At 39.8% G+C, this 24,509-nt stretch overlaps 1 protein-coding gene across 1 annotated transcript in view; it reads right to left on the bottom strand.

Moving 5' to 3' along the window:
- LOC109403665 (myosin light chain kinase 2, skeletal/cardiac muscle) overlaps positions 1–24,509 on the bottom strand; it is an 83,001-nt gene that overhangs the window by 5,512 nt on the left and 52,980 nt on the right. The window contains exons 3-6 of the mRNA XM_062853309.1: positions 23,483–23,777; positions 14,198–14,339; positions 14,032–14,127; positions 13,852–13,955 (exon numbers count right to left, since the gene is read on the bottom strand). Of these exons, the coding sequence (XP_062709293.1) occupies positions 13,852–13,955; positions 14,032–14,127; positions 14,198–14,339; positions 23,483–23,777 (637 nt within the window). The remainder of the gene's footprint in view (positions 1–13,851; positions 13,956–14,031; positions 14,128–14,197; positions 14,340–23,482; positions 23,778–24,509) is intronic.

Here is a 24,509-nt window from a genome sequence, read left to right as displayed (position 1 = left end):
CTAGACAAAATTAAGCTATGAACACAGAACAAAGATTGTTAACAAGAATGCAATCAGGCATTCAAAACACAAACTCCAGGATGACTGATGGACCTAGAACAAATATGAAACCTCGTCATCCTGTGATCGTAAATTGTTGCCTATTATAGTGGCAGGCCAAATTTTATATTTAGTGTTGTATTAAATTAATGTTTTATGTGTGTGTGTCAATTTGTGAAGTCGTGCATTACTGTACAAATTTTGGATTATTGGAGAAATTCTGGAATTCGTAGAAGAGTCCGTGGAGCAATTACTAGAAGAACTACTGAAGAAACTCCAGAAGGAATTTTCGAAGCAGTTTCAAGGGGAATTTCTAAGGGAATCCCTAAACTGTTCCTTGAAGAAATACAGAATTAATTCATGGGGGAGTTTCTTAAAGAATACAAGGAGGAATTCCTGAAGGAAGCCTTAGGGATTCTTTGGAGGAATTTTAAAAACAGGTTGTTCCAGAAAGAATCACAGAAGGAATTTCCGAGTGTAGTCCTGGAGAAATTCGTGAGGTAATCCCTGGAGGAATTTTCAGAGGAATCCCTGGAAGAAATTCTGGAGAAATCCCTGAAGAAATTCGTGAACAAATCCCTTGAGGAATTCCTGAAGAAATCGCAGCAGAATCCCGGCAGCAATTAAAAGAGGCATTCTTAAGGGAACCCCTAAACAGTCCCTGGAGGAAGTACTGGATTAATTCCTGAAGGAGTTCCTGAAAGAATTCCAAGAAGAACTCCTGGCGGAATCCATGGAGGAATTTTTAAAATAATCCCTCGAGTTGTTCCTTAAAGAAACACAGAAGAAATTCCCGAATGAATCCCTGGAGGAATTCTTGGAGAAAAACCAGGAGGAATACCAGAAGAAATCCTATAGGAATTCCCGGAAGCAATCGCATAAGGAATTCCTTAGGAAATTCTAGGTAAGCTTTCTTAACAAACTCCTGGAAGAATTTCTGTTGGAATACCTAGAAAAGATGAATCCATGTCTGCAATAATTTCTGGAGGAATTATTTTTGAATCTTTGGACAGACTCTTAAAAGAATGTTTTGTACAATGTTTTAAGGCATTCCAGGATTAATTTTTAGAAAATCTGGTAATATTTTCTACAAGGATTTCTGGAGGTATTCCTGCTAAAATACTTTGAGTCATTCCAAATTGAATTATTGTAGTAATTGGTGGAATCTCTGAAGAAATCTCTGAAGGAACACTTTCAGAAATACCTAAAAGAATCTCTGTTGACATTCCTTTGGGAATCCCTGGAGAAATTCCTGAAGGAATCCTCGTAAAAAGCACTGGAACAATCCCAGGAGGAACTTCTAAAGATATTCCAAGAGAAATCCACACTTGTGTGTGTTTCTTGCGCTCGTGTTTCTGCTTCATTATTAGTCCACCGTTTATCGTCTTTATAAATTGCAAATCGGCCTAATTAATCGCAATAAGTACATCGAACGTTAGCTAAAGTGCTCCTTGCGCGAAATCTATTCGGTCTATCCAACAAAACGTATAATAGAGTGATAATCTGCAACTTAAATCGGCTAATATTATATGTCTAAGTGGAAGATGCATTCTAATACAGACCCAAGTAATTTGTCCACATGCAAACAGTGCTCAGAGGTGATCGCATATGGTGCTGATTGTATTGCTTGTGAAGGCTTTTGCAAAAATGTTTTCCACGCTGATTGTGTAAAATTGAAGCGCGAAGACATAATGACCTACCGACAATCTTTGAATTTTTGGTGGTTGTGTGATCAATGTATCGGGCCGATGCGAAAACACAGGAATAATCGCCTCATTTTCAATGAAAAAATGCCTACTGCTGAACCAACGACACCGAAATGTGCTGATATTTCCCGCATCGATGGTGAATTAGCTGTGTTAAAGGAGCAAATTGTTTCCCTACATCAGTCGCTTGCACAAGTTACTACGTCCCGTGTCGAAACCAGTGAAGTCGAGGAGCCAAAAGCCAGTCGTCCGCTTGCACAGTCATCTCTATTGTCGCTACCTGAAATTGAACAAAGCCCCAAACCCGTTGTAGGCTGCTGCAACAGTGTGGCTCAAGAGCGATATCCAAATGATAGATTTTGGATATTTATGACGCGGGTGAAAAACAACGTAACAGAGCAGCAAATTATGAAGCTTGTCGCTGATTCTCTAGGAACTGAAGATGCCGTAGTCAAGAAACTAGTTCCTCCGTGGAAGGATACGTCATCGATGCCATACGTGTCATTCAAAGTTGGAGTCAACGAACGATTTAAACGGATCGCGCTTCTGCCTGCTACTTGGCCGACTGGACTGTGCTTCAGAGAATTCCGCGATTATATTTGGGAACCGCTGTGATTGATGTATTGTATTGAAATGTTGGTCTTTTCTAGTGCTAGTTATCATCAATGTATTCAGAATCTGTGTCATAATGTTAATTTGTTCATTTATGTCTGTTGAATGTTATTTGTAAAGTATATATTAAGTTAAGATGTTCAATTAGACCTTAGAAGTCCGTTGAACTAGAGAATAAATAAATAAATAAATAAATAAATAAATCCCCTAGAGGAATTCTTGAAGAAGTCTCTGGAGCAATCCATGATGCAATCACTGAAGAAAGCTATGAAAAAAATCCTGGAGGAATTCGTCAATTCATTCTTGCAGAAGTATCTGTAAACATTTCTGAAGAAATCGTAGGAGAAATTCCTGGAGAAGTTCCTTGAGAAATTCCTGAAAGAATCCCTTGAGAATATCCTGAAGAAATACCTGATGGAATTTACGAAGGTGCGGAAGAATTGATAAATAAATCCCAGATGCTTTGATCTTAGCATGGCGTTTGTTTGCATTGAATACTAGTGAAAATTCGTGAATTATGTGCTACTACACTCAATAGCAGCATATAGTTCTACATATCCTTATTTTTTCCTACCGGAACCGGTATCGGCATGTCCGGAAAATTTGGCATGTTGTTTTTATTCTCCATGAATTGATTGATTGATTAAGTTGTCTTTATTAAAGAGACTTTCAGCCTACTCCATGAAAAAAACATCACAAAATTTATTCATTAATCATAATTTGTTATTTGGTAAAACTCTATTATAAGATTGAAGTGGTTCACTTGGAGAAATACTTCGCGAAATATCTTCCGGTTTTCGAGTAAAAAAGGTTTAAACATTTTGATTAAAAACTTAAATTATTAAAATAGTTTATTTTTTTTTGTGATATTTTTTCTGAAGCTCTTAATTATTGAAAGTCTTTGAGTTGGCTTAAATTTTAAAAAAAATTGTGGCCAAGGGGGGGGGGGGCACGAACCCTCCTGCCTTCCTCTGGCTACACCTTTGAAAGTACAAGTTTTAGAATAGTCAAAAACTGAAGTATGTTAGCCATTGAAGGCATATAGCTACCGCTCTGGGTTGAAAAGCGCCGGTCAAGAAGGAGTCAAGGAGCTGCTTCGTTTGGAAAAACATGCTTCACTTTTCAAGCACTGGTAGAGTGCTCTCTAGCCCTTTCTTCTTGACGTAACGTCCGAAATATGACATATAGCCCGCATCTCAGATTTTGCTCTATGAGCACTTCGCCAGTTCTTAATTTCGATGCTGAAAGTTAACTTTCTACAAAAAACTAACAACAAAATCGAAGGGTAAAATTTTTGGAAAATTGAAATTATATGACATCTAACTTACATTCGCGATGAATCTCTCAATGTCCTTCAGACATCCTCAAACATCTTTGAGGACATCATTTCAATACAACAAACTATTTTCGAGTTATATTTTTTTTTACTGAAGAAGACCCTATTTAAATTAAGGTGAAGCAAAAATGTTATGTGTTGATGGTTCCTCCACGGATTCCTTCAGGTATTTCTCTAGGATTTCATTCGGGGAATCCTCTGAGAATTCTTTCTGGGATTCGTCTAGAAATTCCGTCGAGGATTCCTCTGGAAATTCTTTCGGGGATTCCTCAAGGAATTCCTCCAGGAACTCCTCTTTCTAGGCTTGTTTTAGGATTCCGTCCCCTAGGAATTCCTTCGTGGATCCCTTGTAGGAATTGCTCCGGGATAACTCTAGGAATACCTACGCATATTCTTCCAGGATTTCGATGGGGATTCCTCAAGAAATTCCTCCAGGAACTCCTCTAGGAATTCGTCCGGGGATTTCTCCAGGATTTTTTTTCGGAGAATCCTGTAGGAGTTCTTCCGGGGATTTCTGGAGAATTTTCTTCCGAGATTTCTCCAGAAATTCCTTTAGTGATTCGTCCAGAAATTCCTTCGGTGATTCCTCTACAAATTTCTCCGGGAACTCCTCCAGGAATTCCTCCTCGGAATCCTTCAGGATTTCATTCGGGGAATCCTATAGGAATTCTTCCGAAATGCTGGAGGTATTCTTTCGGGGAGTTCTTTTAAAATTCTTCCGGTGATTCTTCTAGGAAATCCATCGGGGATTCTTCCAGGAATTCCTTCATGGGTTTGTTGAGAAATTCTTTCAAGGATTTATCCTGGAATACCTTCAGGAGTTCTTCTAGGAGTTCTTGCGGGGATTCCACTAATTATAATTCCTCCGGGGATATCTTCAGGAATTCCAGCGGGGTTTCCTCCAGGAACTCTTTCGGGGATTTCTCAAGAAATTCCTCCGACAACTCCACTGGTAATTCTTCCAGAGACTCCTCCAGGAATTTATTCAGGGAATCCTCCAGATTTTTTTTTCCAAAGATTCATGGAGAAATTCCATCGGGTATTCCTCCAAGAATTTCTTCCCAGGCTGCTAGCCTTTACGTTGGGAATTCCTATAGGAATTTATTTGGGAATTTATCCAGGAATTCCTTTGGGGATTCCTCCGGGAATCCCTTCAGGGATTCCTTCGGCGATTCCGTCAGGAATTCCTTTCGAGGATTCTTCGGTGATTTCTCCTGGAATTTCTTCGGGGATTCCTCCTGGAATCCCTTCGAGAATCCTTCCTGGAATTCCTTCAGGGATTCCATCAAGAATTCCTTCGGGGATTCCTTCAGGAATTCCTTCGAGGATTCCTTCAGCAATTCCCTGAGGGATTCCTCGGGGATTCCTTCTGGAATTCTTTCGGGCATTGCTTTAGGAATCCTTTCTGAAAGAATTCCTCCGGGATTATTCCATCGAGGATTCCTTAAGGAATTCCTTCGGCGATTCCTTTAGGAATTGCTTCGGCGTTTCCTTCAGAAATTCCCTCGGGGATTCCTTTAAGAAATCCTTCGGGGATTCCCCCAGAAATTCTTTCAGGGATTCCTCTATGAATTGTATCAGGGATTCCTACAGAAAATTCTCCGGTGATTTTTGAAGGAATTGCTTCGGGGATTCTTTCAGGAATTCCATCGGGGTTCTTTTTAGAAATTCCTTCGGAAATTCTTTTAGGAATTCCTTCGGAGTTTCCGCTAGGAATTCCTCCAGGGATTCCTCTAGGAACTCCTACGGGGATTTTTATAGGATTTCCTGCGGAGATTCCTCTAGTAATTACTTCTGAGATCCCTTCGGTGATTCCTTCAGAAATTCCATCGAGAATTCCTTTAGAAAATCCTTCGGGGTTTCCTCCAGGAGATTCCTCCAGCATTTTTTTTTGTGATTCCTCTAGAAAATTGTTTGGGGATTTCTCCAGGAATTCCTTCGGCGATTGCTTCAGGAATTTCTTCGGGGATTCTTTTAGGAATTCCTTCGGAAATTCTTTTAGGAATTCCTTCGGAAATTCTTTTAGGAATTCCTTCGGAAATTCTTTTAGGAATTCCTTCGGGGTTTACTCTAGAAATTTCTCTAGGAATTCCTTCCGAGACTCCTCTAGGAATTCCTTCGGAGTTTTCTCTAGGAATTGCTTCAGAGATTCCTTTAGTCATTCATTCAAAAATTCATTCGGGAATTCCTTCAGAAAATTCTTCAGGTTTTTTTTTTCGAAGATTCCTCCAGGATTTTTATTTTGGTGATTTCTCCAAGAATTTGTTTGGGGATTCCTCCAGGAATTCCATCGGCGATTGCTTCACGAGTTTTTTTCGGGGATTCCTTCAGGGTTTCTTTTTTATGATGATTCTTTCAGGAATTCCTTCGGAAATTCTTTCATGAATTCTTTCGAGGATTCCTCAATGAATTTATTTGGGGTTTCCTCTAAAAGAATTTCTTCGAAGATTCTTCTAGGAATTGTATCGGCGATTCCTTCAGGAATTACTTCGGAGATTCGTAACCAGCGGCGATAAAAGATTATTTTTTCGGGTCAAATTTTTCCACCGTGCATTGTTCTAAATAAGCTTAGGGTGATTCAAGAGAACCCTATTTTGAAACTGAACCTTTTCAAAAGGGGAACCTGGGGTAAGACGCACCCCCGGGGCAAAAAGCCAGACGTAGCCAGCTCAAGCAAACCAGACGTAATATTGAGCCGATTAAGCCCAAGAACGGTAGGAATATTCGAATGAAAAGCGTGGAAAACGATGATTTTCCACATGAAAGATTGTCAAATTTGAAGCGCGCGGCATTTAAGCAATTGTGCGTTATTATATGGAATCTACCATGCGCCTCCTACATCTTCAACTGCTGCCGTAAATTGTGAGATGGAGCAGCTTGGTATTTCATTAGAATTCAAAGTGGGAAATGTAATTTTTCTTTAAATTGTGTAGCGCAAAAGGGCCCATATGCTGTGCACCTAACACTTTTTCAATTTCAATTAACTGTAATAAATTGAAACTCAAACCAATTTGTCTGAATTTTTGACAGCGCATAGTAATAAGCTTTGTAAATAAGGGAAAAATATAATTTTTATAAAAATATTAAATTTTAATGTAAACTCATGGATATTCTAATTCTAAAGTGTGTCGTATGTTCCTAATTGTGCGCACCAATTTTTGCAATGTTCTTTATTATGTGCACTATTGCATGGTGTCTGTAAAAAAAGTATTAGCGAAAAAAAAATCAGTATCGCTAGGTCACCCACCAAATGAAAGCTAAGAGGGTGGCCTCTTTCATTTGAGGCTAGGAGCGAAATATTCTATCGAGGGGTCTAGAACAAATTTTATTTATTTCGTGGTTTCTAGAACAAATTTCCGAAAAATACCAATTTTTTGGGTATTTTTTACCCAGAATTTGTATGGGAAAATGACCCTCGATAGGACATTTCGCTCTTAGCACCAAATGAAAACATAGACCCTTAGTTTTCACTTGGTGGGTGATTCAGCGATACTGAGTTTTTTATAATAATATACTTCTACCATAGACACCGTGTAATGATCTTTTTTCTGTGCACATGAAAACAACTCTGAAGTGATAACTTATTGTAATAAAAACATGAGTCATAGATTAAATTCAATTGAATTCTACAGTTTAAACTGTTATATAAAGACAATTCACACCGTCTTCAGCCAGAGGCTGCACAGACTGAACACAATACACTAGACAACGGACAACACATAGAACACCCAGTGGCCCAGTGATGAATTTTTCGTTTGACGAAAAGTTTCCACCGACTGGAGCGGGAATCGAACCCACACTCTGAAGCTTGCGATACGCCTACACGACTGCCGCCGCTAACCGCACGGCCACGAAGCCCACAATGCGATATTACGATCGTACGGGAACGTTGCATGTCCCCAACTTTATTATTGATATTTCCTAAGCAAAGTGAAATTTAATCATGATACAAAAAAGAATTTGGTAGCATTATTGAATACTACTATATGATACTTTTTTTAGTTATCCACATAATATGTACACTAGCATGTCCCAAAATTGCACATAGTCAAAAATCTTGGGGGCTGTTTTTCGTTTTTGAGCTATGGCCAATTTTGTTGAAAAATGTCCAAATGTGCCATATAAGCCTATTCTTTGAAAAATCATAACTCAAGAACGAAGCATCGTAGAAACAAAGTTATTTAATAAAAATGAAAGCAAACTCCAAATAAATATGAACTGAAAAAAGTTTTCCACAAAATTTTTCACCGTTGAGAAATTCATAAAGAAAAGCCGGAAAGCTAAAATTTTTGGAATGCACTTTTTTCTTTCCTGAGCTATGGCTGATTTTGTGAAAAATTACCATGTAAGCCTATATTATATGGTCATTTTTCACGAAATTACTCATAACTCAGGAAAGAGAAAAAAGTGCATTCCAAAAATTTCAGCGATCAAAGCTTATAAAATCACTTTCTCAAAAATATTTTTTGAAAATTTTCCACGAATTCGGGCATAGTTTTTTCCGGCTTTTCTTTATGAATTTTCTCAATTGTGAAAATTTTGTGGAAAACTTTTATGAGTTCATATTTTATTTGGATTCCTGAAAAAAATTGCTTTCATTTTCATTTAAAACTTTGTTTCTACGATGCTTCGTACTTGAGTTATGATTTTTCAAAGAAAAGGCTTTGGCACATTTGGACATTTTTTAACAAAATTGGCCTAACTTAAAAACGAAAAAAAGTGCATTCCAAAAATCTCAGCGATTAAAGCTTATAAAATAACCTTCTCGAAGTATTTTTTTTTAGAAATTTTCCGCGAATTCGGGCATAGATTTTCCGGCTTTTCTTTACGTATTTTCTCAACTGTGGAAAATTTTGTGGAAAACTTTTTTCAGTCCATATTTTTTATGGATTTCTGAGAAAATTTGCGTTCATTTTCTTAAAAAAAAACTTTGCATCTACGAGGCTTCGTTCTTGAGTTATGATTTTTCAAAGTAAGTAGTGTCAGGGCAAAACAAACAATTCCCACCTGAGTTTTCCGAAAAAAACAAGCGACCCTGAATTTGTTTCAATTTTTTTTTTGTTCATATATCCATGAGTCCTGTCTGTGGAAAAAGTTTCATGAAAATCTGAGACCCTTCGGCCCAAACCCGCGCGGTAATAAAAAAAAATGCCCGTGTGTAAAATAGTTTTTAGAATTTTCCATGAATTGGAAAATGAAATTCATGGAAAATTCTTCGATTGTCGCATGGAGTGTGTTACGTTTGTAAATTGTCATGAACATTACGTCAGTTTATTTTGAATGTTATACTGTTGTTTGTACATATGTCCCTGAACTTTAATGCGCATTTGTAGTCACCAGTACAAATCACGCAAGCCGTCTCCTAGCACGGACATAAAACGACAGACGGTCTGACGGTGTTGTTGCCCGAATCAGGATGCCCTCGTCATCCTGGGATTGGACTACGTTATCTATTTCGATAACTGGGCACAATTTATGTTATGTGTTGCATGTTAGTGTTTTGTGCATTCGTAATGCTCCATTTTACTTTCCGTATCCCATTAGTTCTCAAATGTGGGGCCCTATATGGAAAATAAAATGAGCATTTGTAGGGTTCCAATTTATCCGAACAAGAAGCATTAAAACTGTACATTGTGTACTGAGATTGTTGCTATATCTATAGTTCAAGAGCTACAGGCGATAATATCTAAATATCACGGTTTATTCAGAAGAATAGCTCTTTTAAAGCTACATACATTTAAGCAACTAAAAACTTTTTTCAGCTATTTAAATTAATGAACTTACAAGTATTTCAAAGAGAGCATCTGCATATCATTATTCTTAAAAATAGAAAAAAATGAGCTCCCAGTCAATTGATTGATATTACGGACGACTATAATTCTCGTGATATTTTTCTTTTCGGTACAGTTTGGTTAAAAATACAGTAAAAAGCAAAAAGGAGTATTATTGTCCACTCATATTAGTAGTAATTGTCTATAGCCTGCCTTGTCATACTCCTCTAGCAAATCCTCTCGATTCCGCCTTAATTAAGGTGTGAGAAATGAGCTTGTGTTAATAATAATTACATCGTAAACGCAACTCAAACGCCTCGTCTAGAATTTCCGCCTCGAACCGGATTGCATAGCAGCTTCCAGTATCTGTGGCAGTGCAGTTGTATAACATCATTATTGTTCAACCGTTTGCCGTCACGTTTTGTTTATTGCGGGGGTGAATGTTTGATTTGCAGCTCAGAGAAAATCCCAAGATATAAATCTTGACGGCGCACATATGTAATATGGTTAAATCCGATTTGTATGATGTAAAATTATGTCGGGGATTTCCGCTCCAGCTTAGGCGATCGGAAAGAGGGAATTTTCCGAGAAAATGTACGTCCCCTTTTTCTTACATTTAATGAATGTAGCTACAACAATTGTCTAGGAAATTAATTTTATTGATCGTTTATTAGTGTCAGTTCATGCTTAGGATTTCCATACGTAACGATCAGTGTTATTAAATTTAATTAATAACACATGTTATTCGATCCGGAAGTATTTAGCAACATCATACTGAGAATGACGGGTTCGATTCCTGGTTGGCCCAAAAACTTTTAGTAAAGGAAATTTTCTTGACTTCAATAGGTAAAGCCTGTATCCGCAATAATCGGGACACAAAAGTACGGCAGTAACTCTGTACTGAATCAATAAAAATTGCCCAAAAATTAACTGAGAACTCTTTGGTGTATGTTTATTATTTGAACAAAATTTCATTAAAATCGATGCATTACTTTTAAGGACAAGGTATTTGGAGTACATAGCTGAAATTTTCTAGAGCACCGTTTTTTGGAACCGTTGAACGGATTTGGATGAAAATGCATCACGCTGTTGACAACCACTGGACAATTAGCATGATGCATTTTCAGCCATATCCTTTCAACGGTTCTAAAAAACGGTGCTCTAGAAATTTTGAGCTATGTACTCCAAATACCTTGTCCTTAACTGTGGATAAGAAATAAACAGACGACGTTTTTAAGATTTTGTACAATCATCACCAATTTTCACTCGCATACTAGATGGTTCTTTTCCGCTACAATTCAAAGTTCTGTGAGGATAATTATGAAACTTCGTGAGCAGTTATGATACTAATAGAGACACTTTCTTGCAAAATTTCACCAACTTTTATCAATTGGATTGAAAGTTACTGGTGTTGATAGGGGATAGTGTTAGTGAAAATGTTTCATGTTTTTATGTGCGATGTTTGCCCATTCATAACTTTTGAATATCTCTGTCAAATTTCATGAAATTTTCACAGAAAGTAGTTGATTATGTGTATATTATGCCTGCAAAATTTGATGATTGTTGGTGTAGTACTTTCAACAATACAATCGAAACAATAAGGGGTGCTCACTAATTGTTGTCTGAAGGGCTAAAATCACGGTCAGCCCCAATATATGTTTCGACTATAAAATTGTTGATAGTGCATCGATTTTTTTGAAATTTTGCCTATGTAAGTAAAGTAGATTGAGAGGTATGTGTTCAAAATTTCAGTCATTTTCTTTATCAAATTCAAAAGTTACAGCACTGACAAGCTAAACCAGGGGCTGTACAAAATTCAATTGCTCGCGTTCTACTGTTTCATTGCTACAACAAAAGGTACTTCACCGATTCACATGAAATTTTGTAGGTGAAATGAACACATCTTAAGATATTATCAGGCAAAATTTGAGCAATTTCAATGTATCTATTGCAGAGTTACAGCCATATTTCTGTGTCCCGATTATTGCGGATACAGGCTTTATCAGTATCTTCGAATCTGCCGTACGATGTAGTAATGAATTCAAAAAGGGTACTGCCAGAGAAAGCACTCAGTTAATAGCTATAAAATAGTTTCATTCTTCATTTAAAATCTTAGAAGCGTCTTAGCGGATGCCAACCAATAACCGGTTGAGAAACACTGATTGTAAAATTGCGGCAAATATATGGGGAAATACTAGTTTCCTCACATGAACTACGTGGCATTCCGTGACGAGCACGTGAAGAACGTGTTGATTACATAGTCACATTCTTGGCTGTAGTGGATGCGAATTTCACACGGCAAGCCATAGTTTTGTAATGCCAAGCAGTTTGTAGTAGGTAAGTGACGGCTGATTAAAAGTCAATCCGTTCGGCACATGTGTGGAATTACAGCAGCTGGAATCTCCCGGGTAATACTGGTTCGTAAATTATAGCTTTGCGATAGGGATTGAGCTCATATGTGACTCGTATCACCTCATGGATCAAGAATTTCCCGATTTTCAATTAGCTGATTGATTTGGAGCGATAATTTTAATTGGGAATGTCGAATATGTTTTCTTTGATCATCTTGTTGAGAGATGATTTGGCGTCCCGTTCGTCTTACTATACAAATTTGATAATTTTGAATAGCAGGGACAAAATTCCTCACCTATATGATATACAGATTACTTTGAAGTAATATCGGGTTTTCAATTGCGCTCAAGCCCATACTTACACAAAATTCACTCATGTTAAGTCTTTCCTTGCTATTTTGGGCACCTGGTGCTATAACTCAGTCAATTTCAAACCGATTGACTTGAATTTTTGAACATAGTAAGACACTGTACGTTTCTGATCGTGTTCTAAAAATTAAGTCAATCGGTTCAAATTTGACTGAGTTAGAGCAGCATGTGCCCAAAATAGGTCCGCCTGCCCAAATGGTCCCAGACCCTATATATCGGCGGAAGAGGTTTACCTTCACTTCTTCTTGGGTCCATTTTTTCCCACTGTGAACGATGCATAGTTTAAATTGTGTGAGTAAATTTCAGCATGATTAAGAATTTATGTGGAAACAATAAACACTGCATGGACAATGGTTTATGAAAATATAATAGGTATTTCTTTTTTTTTACTACAAATTCAGAGCAGACCAAGAAAGCACAGAAATTTCATCGCAAACGGTTTTCGTCGTGTATAGCCGACCACAGATACGGGAATTCATAGACATTCCCGGAACCGCTTCCGCATGACTTTTCCTAGCACATCTGGCAACTGCACACGTAAATGAATTGGAACACATGTGTGTTGGCCCGATTATCAATAATAAAAACTAAAATTAAAACGTTATGTCACCAAGAACACTCCCCGTTTTTTGCTTCTGCATTCGCATTCCTAGTTTCTTTCGAGCGACCCATCCCCCCCTGTCTAGCAACTTCAGTCTGTGGAAGAAAGGCTCATGGATTAAACGACAAACAGTAAGATTCTCACGTAGAACTACTGGAACTGAACATAGGGTAACAACAAGAAACAATGTGTAAACGACACTAGGAAAATTTTTGATTAGTAGAAGTCTTTAACGGAAACAGGGAAAACTGCTTGAGTACAAATGAAAAGTGGATATGAGCTTTTTGAATTTGACGCAAAGGTTTAACTCAATATTCCAATCGATCAGTTTGCTTTACTTAACGGGAGAAGGAGTAGGAAAACGATCAATCAAATGATATAGAAATTTGAAAAAAAAATCAAGGTTTTATTGAATATGTAAAAAATCTTCCAAATATTTTTTTGGAATGAATAAAAAAAATGAATTTTGCAAGGTAACCGTACTAAATACGTGTCAAGCAAAGCAAACGGACGTTTTACATCTTAAAGAGTGGATATCAAGTTCCAAAAACTCAATCCACTAATCTTGTATAGAATTAACTGGAAACAAACAGAGAGTGACTACCGTAGCGCACTGGTTCACAAGTAGAGTCCTGATCCTACTTTAACCGGAACGAAGGCAACTGATAACACAAACAGATCCACTGAGAGGTGCACAGGGATAACTAAAGGGATGAGACAACTTTGAACTGCTTTAACTGAACTAAGAATGCGATGCAAAACAAGAACGGTGTGTATTTTTGAGAGCACTCGATTTGGCTTAATGCACTGTTATCGGCCATGATGCCAAACAGCATTACTCCAAATGAGATACTCTCAATTTTCGTGTGGAGGTTCTTGGCCAATCAAATCAATCCGGCGCATGCAGACTGAGGATTGGTAAGGCCATCTGACTGTCAGCGAAACATGCCACTACTGGTTGCACTTGCAGGTTAGTTTAAGCCGAATGGATTAGTAAATTTCATCCAAGCAATGATGGAATGATTGACATGCTTTCTACTTTAACGAACTCCCTCCCAAAACTCACAGAACGTAACAGATAACACCCAAACTCCACATGTCCGTGTAGAAGTAGATTTCGTCATAGTTCAGGACCTCCGGGGCGGTAAACTCTGCCGTGCCGAACATGACCTGCACAATAGTGAAAATTTACCTTTGTTAATATCGTTACCGACTCACTTCAGAGATATATCAATTGGCAGTTTACGTGAAGTTTTTTGTTGGGATCGTATCGTCTGGCGAATCCAAAATCGATGATCTTTATCCGATTGCCGGTCTTTGTGAGACAGAGAATATTTTCTGGCTGAAATAAAGAAAGCATTTATCAAGTCGGTGAAAACCTAAAGAATTTACTCTGCATTTGCGAGCCCAACCTTCATGTCGAGATGAATTATGCTCCTGCTGTGGATGTATTCCATGCCCTCGCAGATCTGTCTCATGAACACGGCACAAGCCTTCTCCGTCAGCACAAAGTCGTCATCTATCACACGCTCGAACAGCTCACCGCCTTGGACTCTGGAAGAGAATAAAGCACGCTGTTTAAGAAAATGCATACAGATTATCTTCGATATAGCGTACCCTGGAATAAGTCGAATAATAAAAGTACGAACGATAAATAGTAAAGCATCGAAACGTCAAATAAGGAGTAATGGAAATGAATGTGATGGTAGCCCCATCAGCGTGGTCGTCCCAGGACACACTACTGGGCCAGGAACAGAAATTAGCAAGACAAACCTCTAGCACATTGCAGTTACGTCCTATCAAGTTGGTGTCTTGGACAAAGTTTTTGGGTTTTATTTGCATCTCAAATTGCGCTTAGAATTTAGTTCATAAAACCGCCGCATAGGTGGCGCTGCGGTGCTAACTTCTTTGTTTTACATCCTAGAGCTTTGGCATCTTCGGCAAAGTTGTAGAACAGGCAAAAATATGGAAAGTTGTCGAAGACACCAAAACTCTATCTCTTGAAATACCAAAATTATATTGAATATTTTATACGAAGGACTGAAATTTGCGCTTTAATGTAATTCTCTTGTTTATCAGCATGCATGTTGTAATTTGTAATTTATTTTTCAACGTAAACCTGTCAGTTACATAACTTTTACCTAAGTCTAGGACTATGTTGTCATAGCGACCTGAGCGTCTGTTCACCAAGGAGGTGCGGCTCAAACAGCGTCTGTTCTGGCATCCAGCGGCCGAGTAAGAAATGATGCACCACGCCCAGCTAGATCCATGGTGGTAGCCCCATCAGCGTGGTCGTCCCAGTGTTGGTTGGGACGTTAAACAGAACTGGCACGATGGCCCTCCGGCGAGACAGGAGAGTTGGCGTAGGCTCAATAAGCCACCCGTAAAAATCCCCATTGCGAATAACATAGGAGAAAATACGACTCGATACAATCGGCAAAGACCCACGCGACGAAATAAGGACTACGATTGGAAACTTGGAATATGGAATTGCAAGTCACTAGGTTTCGCAGGATGTGACAGGATAATCTACGACGAACTACATCCCCGCAACTTCGACATCGTGGCGTTGCAGGAACTTTGTTGGACTGGACAGAAAGTGTGGAAAAGCGGTCATTGAGCGGCTACCTTCTACCAAAGCTGTGGCACCACCAATGAACTGGGAACAGAATTTATAGTGTTGGGCAAGATGCGGCAACGTGTGATCGGGTGGCAGCCGATCAACCCAAGGATGTGCATGTTGAGAGTTAAGGGCCGTTTCTTCAACTACAGCATCATCCTTGGGCGTAGCCAGAGGGGAACAGGGGGAGGGGGATGTGCTCCCCCTCCTGGCTGCCAGATTTATTTATTTTAAATCGAGCCAAAACAAAGATTATCAATAACTCAGAGTTCCAAAAAAAAATCTCAAAAAATGAACTATTCTAACATTTAAGGTTATTATCCGCAATTATCAAGCCTCTTTTATTCTAGAACAACAGGAAATTTCGCCAAATATTTCTTCAAGGGAACCACTTTAATCTTAAAATAGAATTTTATCAAATAACATGCTTGGTTGAATGGCTAAATTTTATGATGTTTATTTATGGAATACAAAAACAGCATGCCAAATTTCCAGATATGCCGAAACCGGTTGCGGTAGGGAAAAAGAAGGACTTTGTAGACAAATATGCTGCTATAGAGTGCGGTTATGTGCTACTGCTACACGAATTTTCTCTAGTATTCAATTCAAACAAACGTCATTCTAAGAGCAGAATACCTGAGATTTCGAATCCCATGGACTAATCAAAGACACCTTTAGAAATTCCTTTATGCATTTATTCAGGAACTTTTTCAGGGATTCTTTCAGAAATTCTACAAGGGACTTCTCCAGGAATTTCTCCTTCGTGAATTCTCCCATGGGCATCTTGCATGGTTCCGATAGTGATTGTTTCGGGCTTTGAGTGAAGAATTCCTCCCATGATTCCTTCACAAATTTTCACAGATACTTCTGCAAGGATGCATCGACGAATTCCTCCTGGAATTTGTCAGTGATTCCAGTGCTCCAGAGAATTGTTCAAGAATTCCTCTATGGGTTTCACCAGACATTCATCCGGGAATTTCTCTTGGGATATCTATAGAGTGCTTGCTCCAGTGCTTTTTTCGAGGGTTCCTCCAGAATTTTTCCAGGGATTCCCAAAGGAATGTCAACAGAAATTCTTTCAGGCATGTTTGCAAGTCCATATATTCCTTCAAGAATTCCACTAGAGATTGCTCTAAAAATTCAAACTGGAATAATCCGAAGAATTTCAGTAGGAATATCTTCCCTTACAGGAAATTTTACCAGAGATTGACTAAAAATTAATCCAGGAGTTACTTAAAACATTGTACAATACATTCTTTTGGGAGTCCATACAAAGATTCCAACAATAATTCGTCTAAAAATTATTGCAGACATGGATTCCTTCATAGTTTTTTCCTACAGAAACTCTCCCAGGAATTTGTTAAGAACGCTTTCCTGGGATATCCAAAGGAATTCCTCCAGGTTTTCCTTCAAGAATTTCTCCAGGGTTTCACCCGGGAATTTCTTCTGTGTTTCTTTCAGGAACAACTCTGGTGATTATTTTAAAAATCCCTCCAAGGATTCCCCCAGGAACACTTTTTAAAATTCCTTCAGGAGTTCTTCCTGGAATTCTTTCAAGAATTCCTACAGAAATTAAGCCAGTACTTCCTCAAGGGACTGTTTTGGAATTTCATTAAGAGCGCCACTAGGGACTGTTTCGGGGATTCCTTCAGGAACTGCTACAGGGATTCCTCAAAGAATTCCTCCACGAACTTTTCTTAAAGTTCCTTCAAGATTTTTCCAAGGATTTCATCTGCAATTTCCTCTGGAATTATTCCTGGGATTCCTCCAGGAATTTCTCAATGGATTCCTCCACGAATTTCTTCTGAGATTGCTCCAGGAATTCTTCCAGGAATTTCTTCAAAAATGCCTCTAGAGAATCCGCCAGATATTCCTCCAGGAATTCTTCTACAGACTCCTCAAGGAGTGTTTCTAGAGATTCCTCAGTTAATCCTTACAGGCATTCCTCTAGGTCTAGGACATCCTCCAGGGATTCCTTCATGAATTTCTGCAGGGTATAACACGGGAATTTCTTCCGTGTTTCTTTCTGGAACAACTTATTTTAAAAAATCCTCCAAAGAGCCACCCAGGAACTCTTCTTGGGATTCCTTCAGCAATTCCTCCTGATATTCTTTAAGGAACTCCTTCAGGAATTAATTCAGTACTTCCTCTAATTCCTCTAGGAATTTTTCCAGGGATTTCTGTGAAAATTCCTCCACGAATTCATCTAGTGATTCCTCTAGAAATTCTGGCAGAAATTTCTCTAGGGATTTCTCCAGGAGTTCCTCTGGAGATTCCTTCAATAATTCCTACAGGCATTCCTCTAGTATATCTTCCAGGGATCCCTCCAAGAATTCCTATAAGAATTGTTTCAGATTCATCCAAGAAATCCTCCAGGGTTTCCTCAATGTATTCCTTCAGGACTCCCACCAGAGATTCCTTCAATAATTGCTTCCAGGATTCTTCTAAGAATTCCACTAGGAATTCCTACAGAAATTTATCCAGGAAATCTTCAAGGGATTTTTTCCAGAGACTCCTACAGGAATTCCTCCAAAGATTTCTCCAGGAATTACTTAAGAGAATCCTCCAAAAATTCCACCAGGAATTCTCCTAGGCATTCATCCATGAAAATTTCAGGGGCATTCTTCCAGGGATTCCTCCTTGGATTCTTGCAGATATTCCTCCAGGAATTGCTTCAGGGACTCCTCCAGGAGTTTCTCCTGGGATTGTTTCAGGAATTCTTTCTGGGATGCCTCCAGAAAATCATGCAGGCATTCCTCCAGGATTTCATCCAGGAATTTCTCCAGGGTCTGGTTGAGGAATTCCTCCAGGAATTCCTTCAGGAATTTCTCCAGGAATTTTACCAGGAATTAATTAAAAAAAAACCATCATAAATTTTATCAGCCATTCCTCCAGGATTTCGTCCAGGAAACTCTTCAAAAGTTCTTCCAGGATTATTTCTAGGAATACCTTCTAGAATTTTTTCAGGAATTCCTCCAAGAATTCTTCCAAATTTTCCTCCAGGAACTGCTGCAGGGGTTCCTCTAGGAATTCCACTAAAAATTCTTCAAGGAACTTCTTCAGGGATTTTTACAGGGATTTCTCCATGAATTTCTCCACGGCTTCCCCCAGGGATTCCTTCAAAAATTCCTTCGAGGATTTCTCCAGGAATTCCACCAAAAATTTCTCTAGAAATTCCTCCAGGAATTTCGCAGGGGATTTTTCAGAAATTTCTCACAGAGTTTCTCTAGAGATTCCCCCAGAAATTCATCCAGCAATTGTTGCATTCCTCCAGGAATTTCTTCAAGGATTTCTGCAGCAATCTCCAAAGGAACTCCTCCAGGAAATTCCCCAGTAATTACCTCAAGAATTTCTTCAGGGATTCCAGCAATTTTTCTAGAAATTTATCCAGGAATTGCTTCTGGAAATCCTTCAGGAATTGAGTCAGCAATTGCTCCAGGATTTTTTTTCCAAAAAATCTTCTGGGGATTTTTTTCAGAAATTTTTGCGGGAAATTCTCCAGGAGTATTTTCAGAAATTTTTCAGGGATGCCTCCAGGCATTGCTTCAGGAATTTGACCTGAGATTCCTCCATGAATTGCTTCAAGGATTCTTCCAGGGATTTCTCCTCGAATTTCTCCAGAGATTTCCCCAGGGATTCCTCCAGAAGTTCGTCTAAGGATTTTTCCAGGAATACGTTCAGCAATTTTCCAGGGATTCCTCCGGGTATTCCTCTAGAGATTCCTCCAGGGATTTCTTTACAAATTTCTTCAAGGATTCTCCCAGGAACTCCTCCAGAAATTTCTCCGAGGATTTCTCCAGGAATTCCTCCAGAAATTCCGCTACAAATTCCTTCAGGATTTTCTCAGGGATTTTTTTTTCAGAAATAGATAAACAATAGAAATCTCCCAGAATTCCTCTAGAGATTTCTCTAGAAATACATCCAGTAATTATTTCAAGAATTCCTCCGGGAATTTCATCATGGCTTCCTCCAGCAATTGCCACAAGAATACCTCTAGGAATTCCTTCAGGCATTCCTCCAGGATTTGATCCAGGAATTTCTCCCCGAATTTCTTCAAGGATTCCCCCAAGGATTCCTTCAAGAATTCCTTCGAGGATTTTTCCAGGAATTACTCCAGGAATTCTACTAGAAATTCCTCTAGGAATTTCTCAATGGATTTTTTCAGAAAAAGAAAAATAACAAAAATAGAAATAGATTTCCTCTGGAGAAGCTTCTAGAAGTTCATCCAGTAATTCTTTCAAGAATTTCTCTGGAGGCTCCTCCAGCAATTTCCACAGGAATACCTCTAGTAATTCCTCCAGGCATTCCTCCAGGATTTCATCCCCGCATTTCTCCAGGAACTTTTACAGGAATTCCTCCAGAAAATGCCACAAATTTTTTTTCAGAAATTCTTCCAGGAACTACTTCAGAAATTGCTCCTGGACATCCTCCAGAAACTATGTCAGCAATTCCTCCAGGAATTTCTTTAGGAAATCCTCTATGATTTTTTTCAGAGATTCATCCAGGAAATTCTCCAGGAATACTATCAGGAGTTTGTCAGGGATTCCTCCAGGAGTTCCTCCAGAGATTCGTCCAGGGATTGATTCAGGGATTCTCCCAGGCATTTCCCCACGAATTTCTCCAGGGATATTCCCAGTGATTTTTCCAGAGGATCCTCTAGAAATTCTTCCAAGGGTTCTTGCAGGAATTCCTCCTGGAATTTCTCTAGAGATTTTTTTTTTCAGATATTTCTCCAGCAGCTCCTCCCAGAATTCCTTTGGAGAATTCTCCTGGAATTCCTCCAGGAATGTTTCCAGAGATTGCTTCAAGAATTCGTGCTGGGTCTCATCCAAGAATTCTTCCAGGAATTACGCCAGGAATTTGTTCAGAAATTTCTCCAGGATTCTATCTAAAGATTTTCCTAGGAGTTGCTTCAGGGATTCCTCCAGCAATTTTTTCGGGGATTTCTCCAATAATTCCTCCAAGGATTCCTTCGGAAATTTCTCTTAGATTTCCTCTAGAGAATTCTTCTGAAATTTCTCTAGGGATTCCTCTTAGAATTGCTCCAGGAATTTCTCCAGAATATTCTTTAAGGAATCCTCCAGAAGTTTATTTTGGATTTCTTCTAGGATTTCCTCATGAAATGTCGTCAGAAATTTCTCTAGTTATTTCTACCATAATTTATACAGGAATCCCTCCAGGTAGACTTACAGAAATTCTTCCAGGGATTGCTCCGGGAATTCCATCAGGGATTCTATAGGGCTTCCACCAGGCATTCCTGTAGGAATTGCTCCAGGGATTCATCAAGGTGCTTCTTTAGGGGATTCTTCCAGGGATTGCTCCGGGAGTTCCTCAAACAATTCCGTCAGAAATTCCTCTCAGGTTCTTTTCAAAAATCTATTCAGGAGTTTTCAATAATCCTTCAATCATCTTTTAAGGAATGTACCCAAGAACTTCTCCAGGATTACCTGATGATTTTTTTAATTTTTTCAAGAATTTATTGAAGAGTTCCTCCAGCGAATAGTATTGGAGAGTTCGTAACTTCCAAAAGAGTTCAGCTATAACTTCTTATGAATGAAAAAAATCAGAGCAATATTATGCACGAGTGAATAAAAATCCTTAATCTTACAGAAATTAATCACCGCTATTAGCACCACGTTGATTTATGTAGATAAGACGAGCTTTTTTAACGTATTGTGTAATATACAACAGCGTGACTGCTGAAGGGTTCAATAATGCTTTTAGACATTATACTCTTATTATATTCAATTTCATCGTATTGCTTTTAGTTATTAAAGCTAGTAGGTACAAATTGGCTAAGGGTGCTTGCCCAAACCCCTCACCCCCCCCCCCCCCCCCCTTGTCCAGAAAGCTGGCTACGCCCTTGGCATCATCAACGGGCACTGTCCACACGAAGGAAGACCTGATGACGAAAAAGAAGCGGTCTACGCGCAGTTTATAGCAAACATACGATGGTTACTCGCCGCGTGACGTGAAAATCGTTGTCGGCGACGCGCAGGTAGAAAGGGAGGAAATGTACAGACCAGTAATCGGGCGAAACAGCCTGCACGCCGAATGATAACGGCCAGCGATGCGTAAACTTTGTTGCCTCCCGTGATATGGAAGTCCGAAGCACCTTCTTCCCCCGCAAAGATATCCACAAAGCTACCTGGAGATCACCATACCATCAAACAGAAAACCAAAATGCGCAATATAGATTCGGATCACTATTTAGTCGCTATGAGCTCAAAACTATCGATAGTTTTCACCACGCGTCGAAGTCGAACGTCGCGGCTCAACATCGAGCAGCTGCGTAACGTAAAAGTGACTCAAGACTACGCGCAGCAGTTAGCAGTGGCCCTACCAACGGAAGAGCAGCTTGGCGCAGCTACACTTGAAGATGGCTGGAGGGACATCCGATCCGCCATAGGTAGTACCTCTGCTACAGCACTAGGCTTCGCGACTCCGAATCACAGAAACGACTGGTACGACGGCGAATGTGAACAGTTGAAACACGAGGAGAATGCATCATGGGCGAGAATGCTGCAACACCGTACGCGAGCGAATGAGGCACGTTACAGACAGGTGCGGAACAGGCAGAACTCAGTCTTCCGGATGAAGAAGCGCCAACAGGAAGAACGAGATCGCGAAGCGATGGAAGAGCTGTACCGCGCTAAGGACACACGAAAGTTCTACGAGAAGCTGAACCGCTCGCACAGAGGCTTTGTGCCACAAGCCAACATGTGCCGAGATAATTACGGGAATATTCTCACGAGCGAGCATGAGGTGGTCGAGAGGTGGCGGCAGCATTACGATGAGCACCTCAATGGCGACGTTGCAAGTACCGAAGGTGGCGCGGTAACAGACTGCAAGAGAGTTCGTGGAGTACTATCAGGCTGGATTCGTGGGTGAACGAACGCGCTACAACGGACCAGATGTTCGCCATCCGCCAGGTGTTGCAGAAATGCCGCGAATACAACGTGCCCACACATCACTTGTTCATCGATTTCAAATCGACGTATGATACAATCGATCGAGAACAGCTATGGCAGATTATGCACGAATACGGATTCCCGGATAAACTGATACGATTGATCAAAGCGACGATGGATCGAGTGATGTGCGTAGTTCGAGTATCAGGGACACTCTCGAGTCCCTTCGAATCTCGCAGAGGGTTACGTCAAGGTGATGGTCTTTCGTGCTTGCTGTTCAACATTGCGTTAGAGGGTGTAATAAGGAGAGCGGGATAAACACGAGTGGAACGATTTTCACGAAATCTGTCTGTATTAACGAGATTTTTAACCCTAGGCTAGTTCATCTCGTGACCCACGCTTTACTTCCCTTCCGAAGGAAGAACCCACATTTTGTGAGTATGTCGGGAGTGGGATTCGATCCCAGGTCCTCGGCGTGATAGTCTTGTGTTCTAGTCAACACACCAGGTCGCTCCACATCGGTTTCGCTGATGATATTGATATTATAGCTCGTAAATTTGAGATGATGGCGGAAACGTACATCCGACTAAAGAGTGAAGCCAGGCGAATCGGATTAGTCATTAATGTGTCGAAGACAAAGTACATGATGCTCCAAAATGCTCCAGGCCACCCCGAATTTCTATCGACGGTGATGAAATCGAGGCGGTTGAAGAATTCGTGTACGTAGGCTCACTGGTGACCGCCGACAACGACACCAGCATAGAAATTCAGAGGCGCATTGTGGCAGGAAATCATGCTTACTTTGGACTCCGCAGAGCTCTACGATCGAATAAAGTTCGCCCTAACACGAAGTTAACTATCCACAAAACGCTGATTAGACCGGTAGTCCTCTATGGGCACGAAACAGAGGACCAACGCGCCCTTGGAGTTTTCGAACGGAAGTCTGACCGATAAGGTAAGGTAAGGTTAGTACTTCACCAAAGGTGCCCAAATGTGGCGTACTACCTAGGTATTGCTGAAATGTGATGTTGAACAAATAAATGTGTGTATGCAACTGCAGTTGAATATTTGAGAGGAATCCAATGCAGAATTTTATCATCAGTATCAGTATGATTATCAAATCTCATCTCTTTACGTTTTTCACACATCGTTCCCCTGGTACTTACAGTTCTAGTATCACATAGACTTTATTCTCGTAGTCGAACGCATCGAACAGCTGGATCAACCGAGGATGGTGCAGGCAGCTCATGATGTCGATCTCCCGAATAGCGTCGGTGCGTTCCTTCTTCTTGTTGCAGGACACAATTTTGGCCGCCAGTTCCAGCCCGGAGGCTTTCTCCCGACACAGGAACACCGTCCCGAAGGTACCCCGGCCCAGCTCCGGCAGTATGTCGAACGTTTGCCGGGGATCGACATGCTCTTTCAGCTGCACCTGCCGGTACGGGAATGCCGGTTCGAGTTCTGCGGAAGATAGGCGGAGAAAAGGTTGAGGAGAAATTTTAGTCGGATAAATATTATTGTTCGAGGCTGATGGAGTGCGAGGGTGTATGGGAAACCAAGTTAAAATAAATTGGATCATTTGATTGCAGGTTTTATGGGTCGACGGTGTAAACAAATAGCATCCACCCGTGCGTCGTTGGTTGAAAGATTCCGATTGCTAAAACTCTGACTGCATGTTGTGGTGGTCAGAACAAGTGGTTGATTTTTTGGATCGATGATGATGACGATAATGGATACCGGGCGGAATGGAAGGCTGATTGACGTGTTGATGAAAGTTTTATGTGAGAGAAAGTTGAAGACAACGTCAAAAATATGTGGCAGGGTGATTTTTTTTGCACATTGACGATACTCTTATATCTTTTTTTATATTCATAGATGCATTCAGTTTCCCAGAATGTTCGAGTGGCTTTTTGCGACCCATCGCGTAATAGACTAAAAAGCTTAATTTTAGTCACTATTGACGGATTTACCTATGAAAATATTCAGCAATATCAACCTATAATTCTCCCAGAGCGTTAATGATTAATCATAAATTTAATCATGATTAATGATTAATGATTAAGATTAATCAAAATCATTAATCATAATCACAAAAAAATCTCATTTAATCATTAATCATTAATCTTAATCACACTGTTTTTGCAATCTAATCATTAATCAGTAATCATAATCATAAGAAAAAATATTAATCAA

This window comes from Aedes albopictus, chromosome 2, assembly GCF_035046485.1.
Source record: "Aedes albopictus strain Foshan chromosome 2, AalbF5, whole genome shotgun sequence".
Classification (NCBI taxonomy): Eukaryota; Metazoa; Arthropoda; class Insecta; order Diptera; family Culicidae; genus Aedes; species Aedes albopictus.
The sequence above is the reverse complement of the archived record's forward strand: the minus strand, read 5'-3'. Positions and strand labels throughout refer to the sequence as shown.